Below are 18,364 nucleotides of genomic sequence, written 5' to 3'. Positions count from 1 at the left end.
GTCACTCTTTACGTGGTCTTAAAAGGCTTTAAAGGAGCTTAGGTGTAGCCCTCTCCATGGTAACACTGTCTCCAATTCTTACACACATTTTCTGGCTGCCTCTCATCTCATAGTTCTGCCCTACCTTCTGCTTTATCGCTGTACCCTCCCCTTATTTTCCCTCCCTCTGTGCTTACCCTCTCTCTCTCTCCCCATCCGTGTCTCTCTTGCTCTCAACACAAACACACGCACACACACACACACACACACACAACCACACAACCAACCACAACCTCTCTTGCTCTGGCAGCTGGTCTTCTGCTAATGCTGCACCATCCACTGACTGCGAGATGTTCACCCCAGCTTGTAAAGGATCCGCAGGGGAGCCGAGGTAAGGCTTTCACACTTGTTTCCTCTGGAGCTGAAACATAGCACAGATGTTACTGCTGCTGCTGCTGCTGACAGCAGCTAACTGGAAGCAAAATGACTGATTGGAAGAGCGTGTGTGTGCGTGCGTGTGCGTGTGCGTGTGTGCGTGTGTGTGTGCGCGCTGATTTGTGTGAGAACTCTCCAGCTGGAGTAGAGGGGTTGCGTTCGTTTCACGTTAGACACTTGTGATCTGTCTAAACACACAATTAGGTGAAGTGTTCTCTGCATTTTGTTGAACTTGAGTGAATTATTGCCGTCTCTGTGCGTATTTGTGTTTTGTGTAGTGCAGTCACGCGTGTTCGTGAGTGTGTGCGCGCGCACTCGCGCATGCTGTGAAAGCCATTGGAAGCCCGATGGCACGCAAACTGTCTTCCCTGTACTGCTGCAACAGTGCTGCAATATCTTATTATGGTGCTCCGTTCGCTGGTGGTGTGTGACACCACGTTGTGTTTGTGTGCGTGTGTGTGTGTGTGTTTGGGGGATGGTGAGCGGGGGCATGAAGTTAGGTTTCTGCATATGTGAGTGGGTGGATAAGAATAGTGTTTCTTAATATTTTCATAAATTCAGCTCACAACAGTATGTTTGTGCCACGGGAGGAATTTCAAGGCAAGCAAAAAGACACAAAACCTGTCACACACACAAAAAAACAACAACAAGAAGATTTCTTTCCTTACTACGGTGAAAAGAAGAAGATGTGTATTTGAGTAATGTGTTCATGTTGATGTGCCTTTACAGTGCAGGATGTGAAAGCAAACGTGCCCCCAAGGAAGCGTGATCCCTACTGTATGCAGTGCCGAGGGAAAAACATGGAGAGATGTTATCTGAGTCATAAGTCTCTTTATCCTGAGGAAGCACTGCGTGTGTGACCACACAAGACATTGGAAATCTTCCGAGACAACTGCTAGAGCTGATGGTTTTCATCAAGTCCGCTACAGTTAAGGAAGGTAAACGTCTCCTGGTATGATCTGACTAAATGTGATGGGCTTCAGTTATTCTTGAGGAGATTTTATGAGGTGCCAGATTTTAGGAACCCCTTCAGTGTTTGTATTTCTAAGTGGAAATGTTGAAAATTAAAAAAAGGAAAGTGAAATATAGTAAAAATATTCTTCGTGCTTGGTTGTGGAAAGTTGGCAAAATATGACGAATACAATGCAAACAGACGAAACAATAAAATCACGTTCATGAAGAGCCAAAAGCTAACAGCAGGCAAGGAATGTGGTGACAGTAATGTTTCTCAAATTAATACATAATACGGGCCTGAATATCATATTTCTGCGGTTTGAGATTTCACTGCCTCTCTTTTAATCATCTTGCGGCACCTTCTTTATTACTGTCTCCTGAATAATTAGTGCTGCCAGCTGTTTGTCTTGAGAAACAAACTCCTATTTGGCGAAACAGAATGGAAACATTAATCATATTTTCTTTTGCAGAATTTATCAGAATTTTGTTAAAAATCATGTTACATTTGGATGACAACCTAGCTCATGTAACGTTTGAAAGAATACATCATGCGTTCCTTCCTCCTTCAAATTAAAAGTTGAAATTATTTCAAAAGCAAAACAAAAAAGTATTTTTCAGGCCGGTATGTCCAAAAGCTTTTGAAGGTTAGCTTTAGCTATTGTTGAAGAACTTAAGGCTGATATTCTGGCTCTTTTCTACTTATTATTATTATTATTATTATTATTATTATTATTATTACAACATGTTATTTTGTAATTGACACTCGGCTGTAGTAGCCATGGCTCACTTTAATAAAAACTCTGAAACAACTGTAAGGGCAATCAAATATGATGTAGAACACATGCGGAAGCTTTAGTAACCCACCACACTTTGTCTTTTCTTAGTATTGTATAACTGATAGAGTGGAGTGAAAATCGAGCATTATTAATTTAATAATTCACCAGTCACCACCAGATGTACAGCAAGATCAGATATTTTGGCAAAGCAAATGTCAGCATTGAACATATTACTGATATATTCAGTAGGAATTTGTAACTTGCAAAATATGTAAATTTGCAAGGTTTCCTCAGTGTGTTAAACGTTTATTGTCTTAAATAATAGGACTGAGCTATATGCACAAACTCCAATATCACAACATTTTTGACCAAATATTGATGAAGATTGGTGCTTTCAGATAATATTTACTCAGAGATTTTTTTTTTACAAATAATCATTAGTAATATGGATGTAATGACAAAGTGGGTAAATAACAGACGCGCTAAAATAGTCTGGTATGTTCAGAGAATGACATCTATTTACTGTAATACAGCCTTTAAAGCCAGGAAGAAAACATATATTCCCATCCAGAAGGCTGATGTAACAATATTGATATAATATTGACATACTTTATAACACATTTGCTGTTGCAGTTGAGTTGTATTGAAATGTAATCTCAGGCCCACAGGGTTGCACTGATCACAGTTCAGTCTGTCAGTATATCTTTCTCATTTTTGTCAATGATGTCAGGACTATGCCTTCAGCCGGGACCCTCCAAGTATGAATGGTCTGTGATTGCTGACTTCGGAGGATGAATTTAGCCTTCGGAGCCTCTAAATTGTCACATCGACCAAAAAAAAAAAAAAAAAAAAGCAAAAAGAGACTCTTGACACAGCACTGCCTGACTAAAAGGCTTAACAGATCGCAGTTCTGCCGTGTCGAGTGGACGACCGGTCCTGCCGGCAGCTCTGTATACAATCTGCAGCTGATTCCAGCTCAAAATAGATGGTGGCTAATCTGGACCTCTCAGGTGCAGTCAATTCAAGATTTGTCCAAGTTACATAAATGTTTATGAGCACGCACACAAATATGCGGGTGAACGTATCGTCCGTACATTCGTTCTTATAGTGAGTTATGGTAGCGGTGTCTATGTTTCAGACAGAAGGTGTTAATTTTTTACTCCCATACCACTTCAGTGTGACTTACCATTGCGATTTCTTTATCGCCTCTACTCTTCTCATTGTGTTGGACTGATTTTTTTAATTGTGCTCATGCTCTCCTCATTTCTTTTGTCTCCATTGTGCCTTCAGTAGTGCACTTGAGAGCTGATAAAAGTCAAACATAGCACTCGAAGACTACACACACCATTCTCACAGAGCTCCTCTCTTCTTGTCTCCGCTCGTCATCATCCACCTTTCATTAATCCCTCAATCTATCAGCACTTCTCACTTTCCCTTCTCTCACCTTCTCTCCCTCTTATACTTCCATGCCTCCCTCCATCTTATTATGTCCCTCCAGTCATTAATATGTTTCTTTCTTCTGATCCATTCTTCTTTTTCACCCCTTTTCATTTAAAAAAAAAAAAAAATCATTTTCTGCCTTATTTTGGCTCTAATCAGAGCCAAAATCAAGATTAGATTATTCCTCTTATATCTGGTGATTAGATCAATGCAAACTTTGATTCACCAGCTGGGGAGGGGATTTGTGGTCGTATTTGTGTATTTCCATTAAGAGGAAAATGAAATGCTGTGAGGAAATTGCAATGTTCTGCGAGTACACCTGATTAAACTGTTTCTGTGTGGGCTGAGCGTTTGCAGTCGCCCCCGTGGGTGTTTCTCATTGTGCTTGCGGGATCTTGCGTCTGTGTGTTGCGCTTCATAGCCCGCCAGAGCCGCAGTGAGCAGGAAGTGCGTGAAATAAATGGATGTTTTCCTCTGATCAATGTCGCCTGGAAGAGTGAACAACGGGAGGAGGGGAGAGGAGGGGGGACGTGGGCGGAGGAGGTGCAGTGGGTGCGTGTGCGCGTGCACACGTCACGACTTGTTAATTTGAGTGCATGTATGTGCACATGTGTCAGCATGTGTGAATGCATGTCTGTGTGCATGAACGTATGCAGTACTGTGGCTGTCTGTGTAGTGTCATTACTGTGTGTGTGATCTGGAAGAGTGGGTGTATGGGTGGGCTCGCTGTCACTTCAACTAAAATCCACCAACAGAGAGAAGAACTATAGGAGGAAAAGTCTGAAAGTATAAATAGAATGCAATAAGGAGGAAGGTTTAATGAGCAGTGATGGATTGAACTTTATGACGGATGAGCAAAGAGACCCTTTAAGAAGGATACGAGAACATGAAAACTAAAAGAAGCAAAACAATCTAAAGGAATGAAAAAAAAAAATGTGTGTCTACAATTTATTGTAAACTTTTAATGAAACAAAGGAATAATTTTATTTGATGATGATTCCTTTACCATCTGTAAAATATAGTCATTCATCTGCCCTTTGCTATTGATTCTATTGGACATTAATGTGCGTTGCTCCATCATTAGTCTCACCTATGTCATGCCTGCCTTCACAGGTGTAACTTTATGGCAAAACAAACCTCTCCTTTAATAAATCATGTAAAACTACTAAGATTTTGACATGGCTTAAAGAAACCCTTTTATATTTCTACTCCCTACAGTTCACGGGCAGTTTTTGTAGTTTCTACTATGAATATGAATTTCACTGTTGTAGTTTCCAGCAGCTGTACAGATTAATATTTTACATGCAAAGCATGTGATCCTTGTTCATAATTCATAATGCATAGCTACACATTTGCAAATTTGGATTGTGTTTGCACAGTGACAATAAAGTATGTGAATGTTGAATTAAAATCTATTAAAAATGAGTTTCACTTCCTACACATTAACGCATCAGTAATAATGACAACTCTGCCAGAGGCCATTCTATGACATAATCTTACTGTTGATACTTTGAGTTACATTTTCTTGAAAGGAACGGAGGTTTTTTTTTACTTAAAGGTGCCATATGTAATTTTCTTGTAAACACACTTGTTTACCACTTCCCTTTCTATAAAACATTTACAAAGCTATTTTTTTAATTGCATAACCTGCTTTATTTATGTTGCTTGCTTGCTTGCTAGCAGTCCTCTTCTTCACTTCCTTTTTTTGTGCTTTGCTGTGTCTTATGGTGTTTTTACTGCCACCTGTAGAATAAAGCAGTCATTAAAACTTTGCTCCGTAGCCTTACTAGTCATCACAAACTGCAGAGTACCTTTACGTACGATTTTGCATGTAGGGCGTTCACTTGTAATGGATTTCCAATCGTGCGTTATTGGTATCTTTATGACTTCCATGGATAAGGAATACAATTTAATGTTGTTACAGTAGAGAGGAAGTTGAATGCCTACTTGCCCCAAAATAGTTGCATTATGCCTTTTCATTTATGAAAATAGAAGAACAAAATGAGTTATGGGTGATGAAATTATGTATGAGGCCCAAAATATGGCTTCTAGAAAAATGTCAGTATGTACAGAGAACAGGAGAGTACACTTCTTCTCTTTGTGCATGCACATATGCAGTATGTGCTTTTATGTTTTATTTCTGTGTCTGTCAAATTTAGATTTTATCATATTCAGAGCAGCAGATGGATTTATTTTTTTTTTCTCCATCAGTCCATGTGTTTTGAAACAAGTAAACAGAAGTCTGGTCATGAATGTTAAATTTCTCTTCACAACTTGATTATGTGATTAGCTCAAAATATGTTGTAATGAATTCACAATTAAGTCATCATATAATAGTTATTGAAAATAATTTTTACCCAACAATCTGCCAAACGTAGAGACTTTGAAGTCAGCAGCCTGCGCCAGTGATCACAAGAAAACAGTTGTGCTGTACTGGTTGTATGCAGGTAATATTAAAAGAAATGCCAGTGGATTAGGACATATCATTGTATAGGGAGGTTTGGTCCCTTTGTGTATATGGGTCTCCATATGTTACAATAGATGGTGATGGATGTGAATGACACCGAAGCCATTAAAGCAGGGCATCAACTCTGTTTCTAAATCAGCAACCCTCCTGGAAAAGCTCATATGACAAAGTAACCTATTAGAATCACAGAGCGGAAGGACGGATGGAGGGAGAGCAGGATAGATGAGGGAAAACAGAAAGATTTCTCACAGCTATCTGGGAGTATCGCCCTCCTGGGAATCCATCTAATGACTAAATACCTTATTACATGGTGGAGAGAGATGGAAGAGGGGAGCGGCGGCGTGAAAGGAACAAAAGTAATAAAGATGGAAACATCACCTCTCTCGTAGAGTCTCACTGCCAATGGTTGACAGGGGTAAAGTTATTGAGGAAGGGACGAAGATGAAATAAACAAAACTAGATTGATGAGAGAGAGGAAAAAGTTGAGATGCAAGAAAAGAATGTGAATTAATGTATTTTTATGAGACAGATATAGGTGAGACAACGTAGCATTCATTTCATGGCATCATTAGCCATTTGTACTAAACTACCGATGAACTGCAAAACAGTAAACACATTTTCCAGAAGATTCTAGATTCATTCTCCTAAAACCCAGAAGCTCCCATATTTTGTCTCTTACATCTCAGTGGTATCAGGACATGTAGATACGAGGTGCGATTAAAAAGGTCAGACGCTGCACCTACAGTATAACAACTAAAAACTGATGTAAATCTGATGTGTGCACTCTGCTCAAGTTTCAGGTCCATTTTGAAATTGCAATTGTGCACGTACAAGTTGTCACAAAAATGCATGTAACAGGTGCTGATGTTGATCCTGCAAGGTAACTTCAAATACTCAATGATGAAAGTTATTGCTTGTTTTAACATTCTACGTAGTTTCTTGTTCTGCAAGCACACAAAAAAACAACTATTAAACAGCAGTACATATCTACCATATATTACCAAAATAAATAACATTAATATCGCAGACAGACACATTATGTTCAGCTCTCCAAATATTCCTCTTTGCTATTACAAGTCAGGGATTTTTTTTTTTTTACTATTTAAGTAAACTGAATCTTTAATCTATTAACAGGATTAATGTATATTTAAAGGACTAATATCATAAAAGATCTTACAACTGGTAAAGACCAGTTGAATCAGTTTTCTGAATGATTGAGAAAATGAACATGAAGTCAACGTCTTTTTGTTGCTATGTATAGTCACAGTTTAGACACATTTCTTTCCCTTCTCTCTGTATTTCTCACCTCTCTCTCACCTACCCCCCCCTCCCCATCTTATCCTTCCCCCAAAAGCAGCTCAGAGTCGGTTGTTTCATCTGCAACACAACAATAGAAGAGTGTTAGAACGAAGGCATCTACCTGTGCTCACATCCCAAAGTGACATCTGACACTGATCAAGGATATTTCTGAAGTTACAAATGACACAACAGCTTATTACACAGACAACACTTAGTGTGGTCTTGGTACATAGAAACAACCGTCTTTCATGACATGAATGCCATCGTTGTGTGTTAGTTCACATCAGAGTGGTGGAAATCTAAACTTCTTTTAGCTCTTGCAGAGACACTCCTGACTGGCTGACATCTTCAACTTGGCTCACTTATTTCTTTTCCATTTTCACAAAGCAGCGCGGGCGTCTCTTTTTACTGCTAACAACCCCATTACAACGCAGCAGTCCTAACGGATTCATGCTGCTTGATAGTTATAGTGCTCTCGGTGGTGTATATCTGCAGAAAAGACATAGTGGTGACCTTTTCGACATCACCCGACATGGTTGCTGTGGGGTGATGTCACTCAGCCCACTTACCAACATCTGCGGTAATAGAAAATGCGGTGGTGGTGGAGTGAAAGCAAGTTCCACATTGTGGAACTAAGTCGATGTGCCGCACTTGAATCAGTGAGGAGACATAAGGACAAGAGTGTGACAAATATTCTATTTTCATAATGTCCTTAAAAAGTGAACCTGCTGCAGTGTTATTAGTCAGAAGGATAGAAAACTGGCTATGGTTTAATAAGTGTGGTGAAAGTATTGGCATTATTTATATATGAAAGAAGAGAAAACATGAAGCATTTTAAGGGTAAAAATAAAATATTCACCGACTGAAGTACTGCCCAAATTTGACACGTGTAAGTAATAGTTTGGTGAGGTTTAAAAACAACAAAATAAAGGATAACATTACACTCAGACACAATCATATTTTAAGTTAATTCATAAAAATGAAAGAATTCTAGTCCACAAAAAGCAGCCGGATGAGCTTCACAGTGATGGCTGTAGTTTCCTGACGTCCTGGTTAAATCAGTCAATGTGTGCATTTATCATATGATACAACACTAAACAAGAAGAACATGATTCTTGGTTTTAAATCGGAGACAAAATCATCAAAGCAAGGGCCAAACAGCTGCTGCCCATAGCTCACTGTGTAGAATACAGTCTCTTTATCTCTATAGCAACATGATGTTATATTAAAACTGTGTTTCTGAATGAAATATGCATACAGTTCATAACTCTGTGTATAGTGTGTGTGCTTGATTAACAGCTAATTAACTTCCTCACCTTGGCTTTTCAGGGTCATGGCTGATGTAATACGAGTTGCAACCTGGTATCACGGCAAAACGTGAAATACACACACCAGTCCACTACAGCTAATCGTGAAATAGGCATGCTCTTGCCTGTGAAAGTTACACATTTTGAACATGTGAAACTTACATGCACGTAAATGTCATGTGATGCCGGGTCATGTGACCAAGGTCCCGCATGTGGCTTTTCCTAACCCCAACCATGTGTTGTAGCTGCAAGTTAAATCTTCCTGTAAATCACATGGCTTTACGCATGCAGTAAGTTTAATTTCCATTCACTGCCGGAAAATGTGTAACTTTCATGCCTAGACAGTCCAAAGCGTAGCTACTTCACTTTTTGCTGTAGTAGACTGGCGTTTTTCACGTTTTGCCATCATCACTGGGTTGAGAGTTTGGGTCCACAGGAGAGAAATGAGTTAATACATAGGTTGAGACAGTCAAGATTTATAATCAATGTAGTCGAGTTAATCATGAATATTAGTTCCCTGGGTTTTCTGTTGATTGATATGGAGACTGTGAGCTGTAAAATAATGTGTAGCAAAATCATGAAAATGGGAGAGTAAAAGGAATGCTCAGCTTTTTTCCCTCCCTCTTTTCCTATCCACCTGATGAATGTAAGCACGGCAGTTTTCTTTTACTCCGTATTGGTCTCCACTGACTCTTGAGGGAAATATCTGTCTCTTTAGCTGCTTGTTCACCAGCTGCTCGCTAATAACGTGGGGCTCCTGTTAGGAGCTGGTGCCAAGCAGCAAACAATACACCTGCTGCGGCCAAAAACGGTTCACTCATGTGGCGTGAAGCATCGTGAGCTTCCACTTTAGATGCCTTTATCCTCCTCAAAACACTGTGATCAATAACAGCACTTATTCCCTAACTGACCTAATGATGATGACCTAATATTCATCCATGATCCTGGACTATACAGGATAAAGAAATGTAACCTTCCTCTGCGTTAAGTTTGAGGTCTGCAGCACTCAGAAACATGCTTACTTCCATGTTTCCTTTATCAGTCTGACTTTCATGAAGATAATTATTGAAATTGTATTCATATAGATGTATGTTTTGCACAATGTCACTAAACCACTAGAGGGAGAGGGAGAGCTACCCTCAGAAATGTCACTATCACTGTCAGGCACATGGATAAGATTTTCTTTGAAGTGCAGCTTCTTGGACACTGTTCCTTCCTATTCTGCATCGTCTTGAGTTCCTTTTCATCTGTATTTATGATGATTACTAATGCCATGGCAGATTGACTCTGTATGTGTGTGTGCACAGAAAAAGCAGACACACACATCACATTGTGCCAGTGGAGCGTTTTATTGCTTTTAATCAGTGTGGTTTCACCATGAAAAAGATACGAACTGACAACACATCCACTCATCCACTCATCAGCCACACAGAGAGAAAAGAGTAAATGCAAGCTGATAATTGAGAATTTCATTGTGAAAGCATTTGACCATAATTGTATTCAACTGGCTTCAGATGTGCTTGTTTGGTTTCCTGGTTTCACTTCGTACTTTTTGAAGACACTGCAAATGAAATCAAGGCTCTATTCAAAAAAGAATGGACACAGTAGTTGTGGTTTGATAAGAAAATGAAATGTGATTTGTCATTTTCACCTCTATCGAGGAGCTCATTATCCTTTGGCAGCTCTCTTCCGGAGTGGAATATGAACTGGCCAGTGGGATTGGTCCTCGCTAATGCTAAACATTGCAAAAGGCTGGTTTAGACCATTGAAACAATGAAATAACTATTTTTGTATCAATATCTTTAGTCTACAGGACTCTCCAGCCAGTATTTTACCAAACTGATTGCACATCCCACCTCAGTCAAACCATGAGAGATGCCCACCCAGACGTCTGAAGCCAAAAATACAACAAAAAAAAGCTTTAAAGATGTCGTAAAGTAGAAATGAAAATGAGTTTTAAGTTCATCACACCACAGACGTATGGGTTGTTAACTACTCATCCAAATTTGAATGAAAAAAAACACAGACAAGTTTGTTAAATTAGGCTTTGAAATGGTGAGAAAATCATCAGTCTTCTCTGCTCTGAGACTGGGGGGGCGTGTCCCCTGAAGAAGCTGAAGCTCCGCCCACTCACTGGGAGGTGTTCAGTGTCCTGTATGACAGTCCTGTGGCTGCAGTTCTTTTCCCCACTAAGCGGTCCGTCTGACATCCAACCTCTCTGTGCATGATGTCCCACTGGCCCTCTGTCTCTGGTGGACGGAGCAGCCTGCTTTGGGAAAACACAATAGACTCAGAATTTATTTGTCCAATGAGTGAAACATACAGATGCATATAAATCCAGCTTGTCCCCCTGAGCTGTAACACAGGAGTCAAACTGGACACCAGAGACAGCAGACAGTGAGTCTCCAACTACTTCTAACGCACCTGCATTACAGTAGTGGAGATAATAAGAGCCGAGGAGTTGATTTAGTTCTGTAACGACTGCAACATGAACAACGCTGCATTACATCACATGTCAATTCATTACATCACATCAATTCAATGGAGACGCATAAAACAATCGGCGGTTAGCGGAGCGTTTTCCTCTGAACTCTGCTACGAGCTCAATAGAAGCTAATTAGCACATTAGCTCCCATTTCATGAAAATAAAGTTATTCTGCATTGAGTAAAATCACGTTAGGGGTTTGCACCGCGGACTAAATGTAGCAGAGTTACTGTGGAAAAGTTATCTACACGGTCGGCGGCAGCGGACGGTGCCGGTGCGACCGAGAGATGAACGGCCGGGAGAGTGAAGCTCAGTTCGGCTCCGCGCTGCAGGAGGAGCGGTGTGTCCGTGAACTCCGTCAGTCTCTGGTGGAAGTTGGTGAAGCAATCTGCTGTGAAATGGTCCCTGCACAGGCGGCTGTTGTTGTTGATGCAAAGCTCTCCATCAGCGAGGCTCTTGACAAAATCAATCCACCTCTTTTTCCTTTCTTCATCAGTAGGATATTTAAATAGCGATGCAGCGCTGCTTTGGAGGTTCTTGCTTCCAGGAAAGATTCCCTTGCGGGTGGAAGGAGACGTCCTGTAGCAGCCAGCTGATGTACAACAACAATCTGACTCCGGCAGGAGGAGCACCTGAAGTGGAGTGGGACGACCTCTTATGCAAATGATCTCCAGGCTTTTATAGTGTTTCACCGTGTGAGAGGAGGAGCCATGCAGGAGGTTATATAAACCAGCTGTGGTCTGACGTAGATAGGTTGTGGTGATATAGATAGGTTGTGGTGAGGTAGATAGGTTGTGGTTTTAGCTCCGCCTAAAAAAAAACCTGACCTGAAAACAGGTGAGAAACTGTTTGACGGTCTAACTCCACATTTCAGTGCGACAACGTTTTCAAACTTTGCACGTGCTTTCAGCAACTCATTTCACACGTGTATAATGTACTGAGAAGCAAATCATGGAATTTGCTTTACAGCATCTTTAAACTAAAATTACTTCCTTGCAGTTGTATGCCTCCGCCAACCACGAAGTTGCAGTTTACATCCATATCTGTCCAAACTCATAATATATGTAGCGAGGACTTTGAAGGAATTGTTATGTGTTAGCATCCGTGGCCAATAAAGATGACTGATGGCAGACAATACTTCCAAATTTGATGTTGCTGCTAAGAAGCTACAAAATCTAAAACACTTCTGCCTCATACACAGAGATGACACCACCGTGCACAGGATCTATACAGCCGCCACAGTATCAAGGTGGACTGGACACCCAAGATTAATGTCACCGATTCAGAATATGACCAAATCTTTGCTGAGACCTGGTCATTTTTTTCACGGCAGTACGTAATTTATTTCATTCTACTTCATATCAGAACTCTGTACAATAACAAACATACAGGTTTCCATTTTACTCATCATACCACAGTATAAAGCAAGCCATCATGGCACTCCTTGTTTTTTCTCGGTATCTTATGAAAGTGCAACGTGAAGTCTGCTGTTTGAACCGTACTTGATGGGTGCTGGAGATGACAGCATACACACACAATACGCAGAGGGCCATCGGTGGAGGGTGAGGTCAGTGGAAGGGTTCAACAGCTGGTTTTACCTCAACAGCTTCATGCAGCCAATTTTTCGAATGAAATCTACGTTATATATATATTAATCAAACAACCGGATCTTTTGAGCACAAAGGTATGACCTGTGGTTTGTTGAAGTTCTGTTAGTGCAGTACACCAACAGTGAGAACGTTAACTGTGAGAGTCAGACCTGTCATCTGTGGGGTGAGAAGGAAGGGTGTCAGGAAGGACACTCCCTTTGGTCACAACAAGGGAGGTTTCTATGTATATGGCTGTGCAGCTCCTCCTTTTTCCCTTTAATAGAATATGAAAACTGTATTCAAATTAATTCAGCCCGACTCCTGAGTTCAGCAACTTGCATAGTTTCCACTCAACACAGACTCCCACAATATTCTTTGAATAGATTATAAAATAAATTGCATTATAGAACACAACAGATACTGCAACTTTGTTGCGCAATCCACATGAAAATAAAATAAATTGCATTATAGAACACAACAGATGCTGCAACGTTGTTGCGCAATCCACATGAAAATGCAAAATCGAGATTATCTTTGAAACATCATCTGTGTTATTCTTACTGTAGGTATTGTGCAGTCACTGTACTGCAATTGTACTTTATCTCTTTTTGGCGTGTGTGAGTGTGAAGTGTGAGTGACCACTGTATCAGGAACACACAGTGGAGGAAGTGACCCTATTTCCTGGTGGACGGCAAGTGGCCAGACCACACGTGTTTGGTGATAGACACTATTCAAGACTCCAAACGCCACTATATCTGTAGCTCTGTGTGTGTGTGTGTGTGTGTGGGTGTGGGTGTGTGTGTGTGTGTGTGTGGGTGTGGGTGGAAAACAAAGCCACAGAGTCAGATGGGAGATTGTGGCCCCTCCTCACCTTTGCTCCTCCCCGTTGCTGAAATGTGTGTACATGCATGTGTCAGTGTGGCAGACTGTGTGTGTTTAACAGCCTGTGAGAGCCAAAGAGCAAGCAGTGTTTTCAGGAAAGTAGTTGGCTGGTCAAGTGGTAAAGTGGAGGAGAATAGCTCTGGAGAGGCAGAAGAACAGAGAGAGAGAGAGAAAGAAGGGGAAAAAAAAGAAGGCAAATAGAGGCGAGAGCAGCAAGGGAGGAGGGAGGTAAGGGTATTGGGTCAGATAGAGACAAAGTGCAAGTCTAGAGTATAGACTGAGAGAAGAGCATATTTCCCAGAGGAGAGAGGCTGAGAGCGAGAAGACGGTGGAGAAGTTCACTGACAAAATGCTGAGAAGGAGAAGTGTGTCGTTTGGTGGATTTGGATGGTATGTCACCTTTTCATTGAACACAAATGTGTGTGTTTGCATTTTGTATGTGCATGCTCATGGTTGTCTACATTGTACTTCTACAGTAAATTTGACTGATGCAAAGTGTGATTTATAATCTGCAAAAATGTGCGTCAGCTGGTGTTCTCATGTGGGTGTGGGTAGTGTAGACATGTACTCTCCTTTCATGAAGAGGAAGGATGGGTGGAGGGCTCCTCGATGTCACACCTCCAACACTTTGTTTGTCCATACTGTCAGCCGTGTGTGTGTGTGTGTGTGTGTGTGTGTGTGTGTGTGTGTTTGTGTTTGTTTGTGTTTTTGTGTGTGTGTGTGTGTGTGTGTGTGTGTTTTTGTGTGTGTGTGTGTGTGTGTGTTTATGTGTGTTTTTGTGTGTGTGTTTGTTTGTTTGTGTTTTTGTGTGTGTTTGTTTGTGTTTTTGTGTGTGTGTGTGTTTTTGTGTGTGTGTGTGTGTGTGTGTGTGTGTGTGTGTGTGTGTGTGTGTGTGTGTGTGTGTGTTATGTGTGTTTTTGTGTGTGTGTGTGTGTGTGTTTGTTTGTTTGTGTTTTTGTGTGTGTGTGTGTGTGTTTTTGTGTGTGTGTGTGTGTGTGTGTGTGTTTTTGTGTGTGTGTGTGTTTATGTGTGTTTTTGTGTGTGTGTGTGTGTTTGTTTGTTTGTGTTTTTGTGTGTGTGTGTGTGTGTGTGTGTGTGCACAGTTTCACTCTGTGCTGTCTCCGTTCATTCAGGGAGGGATTACAATCAACAGGCTACTTTTGTCTATCGCTTGTTGTTGCTGCTGTCTTGGTAGGGGACTGTGGGCACAGCTCTTACTGGTCATGTTCTCCTGCTCTGTTGGCTGAGAACAGTTCCCATGATGCAGCGCTGAAGAAGCTGCCGGGGTGCCCAGTTAGTGTCGAATGCACTGACACACTCGGATGGAGTGTTTTTTTGTGCTTGCTCCCTTGCTGGTAGTCGTTCTGACACTGAAGCGCTGCTTCAGAGCACTTAACCTTCCCAGCTGGGCTGAGGCAGCGTATCCTGCCAGACAGGCTGGAATAACCTGTAACAGACAGAGCTGAGTAGCAGCACATTACACATAACAGGGTTAATTATAGAGTATTGTGCACTGCTGTGATGAAAACAAAGCAAAGTGGTCAGATAGTCCTCAGAAAAAACAGGTGATTTTACACATGAATCTCAAGAGTTTAACAGAAACAGAAAACAAAGCCGATGTGCATGTAGAAGGAACGAGTGGATAAATATATGATGCTGCTGAGTTGCATCATGGGAAATGTAGGATCTAGTTTTGTTGGTCCTTTACTCATACCAAGGACTGAAAGGTATCCTCCGCTGCTTCAATTTTGACTGTACTTGCTTAAAACGGTGCCTCATGAGTCCCCCACCTTTATGGAAGTGCAATATTAAAATGCCAGAATACCCTTTTAACAGCTCAGCTCAGCAATGTGTGATTAGAGATTAAAATAATCATCATGCACAAACCTGATACAAGAATGCCTAATGGCATAAAACTGTCCCACAGAGAAAAATCTTCATTAATAATACAAACAGTGACCGCTGGTCTGGGTGCATTGGCAATTATTTAGTGGACATGAGCAGAGGGCGCACATAAGTTCCCCTGTCAAACTCATGAAATAGGTAGCAGAAATCCTTTAAAATACTTCAGACAATCTACGGCAATTAAGCAATTAGCCGGACGAGACTTTTTGAGTGATATTCATGTATCAAGAGGAGCAGAACGTCACTGTCCAAGACTGAAAAAAGGTGCATCAGGTCATTAGCGCAACCAGGTGGGTTTCCTTTGACAGACCAGTGGTCACTAAAACTTGTGTGACAACCATGTCAATGGTGATCAAAAGACAAAACTCGAAATACTTACTGACAGAGGTTACAGCTTCCTCCTGCTCCGTGCACGTCGGGCTGTTGTGCTCTATTTGTGCGGAACAGCAGCAGTCTCTGAACTTTTTTTTATCCACCCTTGTGTGGATAATAGTGAGTTCAGACGATGAGCTGTTTGAACATCTACTCATAAACACGAGGGAATGAAGAACCAAATTAAATGCTAACAAGGAGGCAATTTATATCAACCAGTTCCGACTAGCTATGAACAAACTTTACATAAAAGTAATAATTTTAATGTAAATTATGCTGCGATACATTTGCAGTATGGTTACAGCTAAAATTGTGTATTAGAACTTGACCCACCTGAGATTTTGTCTGCATCATGTTATAAACACACATACACAGACAGTCAGCGTTAGTATTTCCTACGTGTCTAAAATGTGATAGTAAAACATTAGAGATACATTTTAAGAGTACAGACTCCAGCTCATTTACAATACAAAAGAGGGGAACTAATTAGTCGGGGTTGCAGAATCACATACATTTGTGCCAGTAAAGTGTGATTGCAGCAAATGAAATGTGAAAAGTGTTTTTCATTATGTGACTCGATTTCTGTGGATTGAGGTACATTTTGTGTGAACATGTTATGTTGTTGTTGCATTAACTATTTCACGAGCTGTAGCTGAAATTAAACCCGATTCCCTGACACTTGAACATGTGGATAGTAACACGATCTGTAATGTCACAGAAGCTCCACTTATCTCTGATCAGCATTTGCTTCTGTTGACGCCGCTGTAATGCTGCACTGTGAATGCAGTCATTCAAAAACCCCAGAAAACATTCAAATTGTATTTAAAGCGGTCAGGCTGGCGGTTGGTGTGAAAAAAAAAAAAAAAAAAAAAAGGTGTGAATTGTGTGCTGTGTTTGTACACCCTGCATCTGCGGCGGGAGTGTGTGGTTCCATGAAATAGATCGGGCACCGCCCTGCATGGTTCAGTATCCAAATTAATGGGATTAAAGAATTCATGTCAAAACATTTTCCTTAGAGAGATAGAGAAAATGCCCCCCCTCCTCCACACACACACACACACACACACACACACACACACACACACACACACACACACACACACACACACACACACACACACACACACACACACAGATTCAAGCAAAAATAAACCTTAAATTTATCCGTCAACATATTTTTATGGTTGACATAGGAAGACAAAAGCTTGATATGCCTCGCAGTTATCCCATTTTTATTACTGGACGACAGCAACTTAAGTGAAAAGTTGTGAATATTAAACGCTCTGATTTTCCATGTTTATAGTATGAACAGTATGTATTGAAGCATGAATAAAGCCCTTATCAACACAGAGCCCTCTCATAACCGGTCTGAGCTGCTTGTGGAGAAGTAACCTTGTTAAATGAAGTCGTCTGTCATTAAGCACGCTCCGCTCGCTGATTTACACTGACACCGATTTGACCTGTGCTTCAGGCTGAGCTGTAGACTTGTACCTTTATACGTAGCCTTTGTGACCCGGTTAGATTTGATACAGTACACGTTGTGTGCTACGACCCAAATGATCTAAGTCAATTATGGAAAGTATTTTTAAAATGTCACAACACCTGGGGACCCTGCAGAGATGAAGTCACAAATCTCTTGATCTGCATTTCTTCCAGTGTTTATCTCATCATTGCTGTAGAATAAGAGCACTTCGTGCAAAGATTTGAATTGTAGGTTTGAGAAATTTATATCAGAGACAAAATCAATAATGTTTCTCTCTGTGTGTGTGTGTGTGTGTGTGGGTGTGTGGGTGTGGGTGTGGGTGGGTGCGTGCGTGTGCGTGCCTTTTTCTTCTGTTTCTTCTCCAGGATTGACAAGTCCACTTTGTCTGCACTCAGAGCCCGGTAAGCTTCTTTTTTTTTTTAATCTTCCTGCTTCTATAAATAATCATCTTATCTCCATATCTGGTTAATATTTTAATCTTAGTTAGTCAACTGTGTGTGAACATGCCTGGGAAACACTAATGTGTAACTGAATACAGCAGTAACTTTCAACCTGGGCTGCTTTTTGTGCTTGTTTTCCATCGTGCTGATTGGTTCTGACTGAAACCTCAACAATTATTTCACCGGAGAGCGATGGATATTTTACTTGAACAGCACACATCTAGAAATCAATACACACCTCCTACCAACGTTGCACTCAGAGCAAGCCTTCTTGTGGTCTTGACCCAAGTGAATGCCTTTTCTTTGCATTTTGGATGCTGTCTTGACCACTGCTTCATCACCTCCAAATTGTAACGGTTGGCAGGTGCCAACAAGAAAATAAACAAGAAAGTAAACAAGAAAAATGATGTTCTGCCAACTCGGTGACACTTGCTGTCGGGCAGTCCTCTCTGCTTCAGGTAATGACTGTGGCTTCCAACTGTAAATGTGGTTTATGAATAAATAGCAGCAATTTACACACGATCCCCCTCATTTTTCAAAACTGTATGTGC

General features: G+C 40.9%; 1 protein-coding gene across 3 annotated transcripts in view; it reads left to right on the top strand.

The window, feature by feature from the left end:
• The first annotated feature begins 226 nt into the window (after positions 1-226).
• The window catches only part of rap1gap2a (RAP1 GTPase activating protein 2a), an 86,807-nt gene continuing 68,669 nt past the window's right edge, over positions 227-18,364 (top strand). The window contains exons 1-2 of one of the 3 annotated variants that reach the window (XM_069147579.1): positions 227-370; positions 17,739-17,774. In XM_069147579.1, coding sequence (XP_069003680.1) covers positions 330-370; positions 17,739-17,774 — 77 coding nt within the window. In that variant the 5' untranslated portion in view covers positions 227-329. Of the gene's footprint in view, positions 371-13,640; positions 14,004-17,738; positions 17,775-18,364 lie in introns of those variants that run through there. The other 2 variants (XM_069147577.1, XM_069147578.1) reach the window with 2 other exon arrangements.

The sequence above is a fragment of the Embiotoca jacksoni genome, unplaced genomic scaffold (genome assembly GCF_022577435.1).
Source record: "Embiotoca jacksoni isolate LCO1_2020_lvr unplaced genomic scaffold, fEmbJac1.0.p SCAF_14, whole genome shotgun sequence".
In the NCBI taxonomy this organism is placed as follows: domain Eukaryota; kingdom Metazoa; phylum Chordata; class Actinopteri; family Embiotocidae; genus Embiotoca; species Embiotoca jacksoni.
This window is presented reverse-complemented; position numbering and strand designations above follow the sequence as displayed.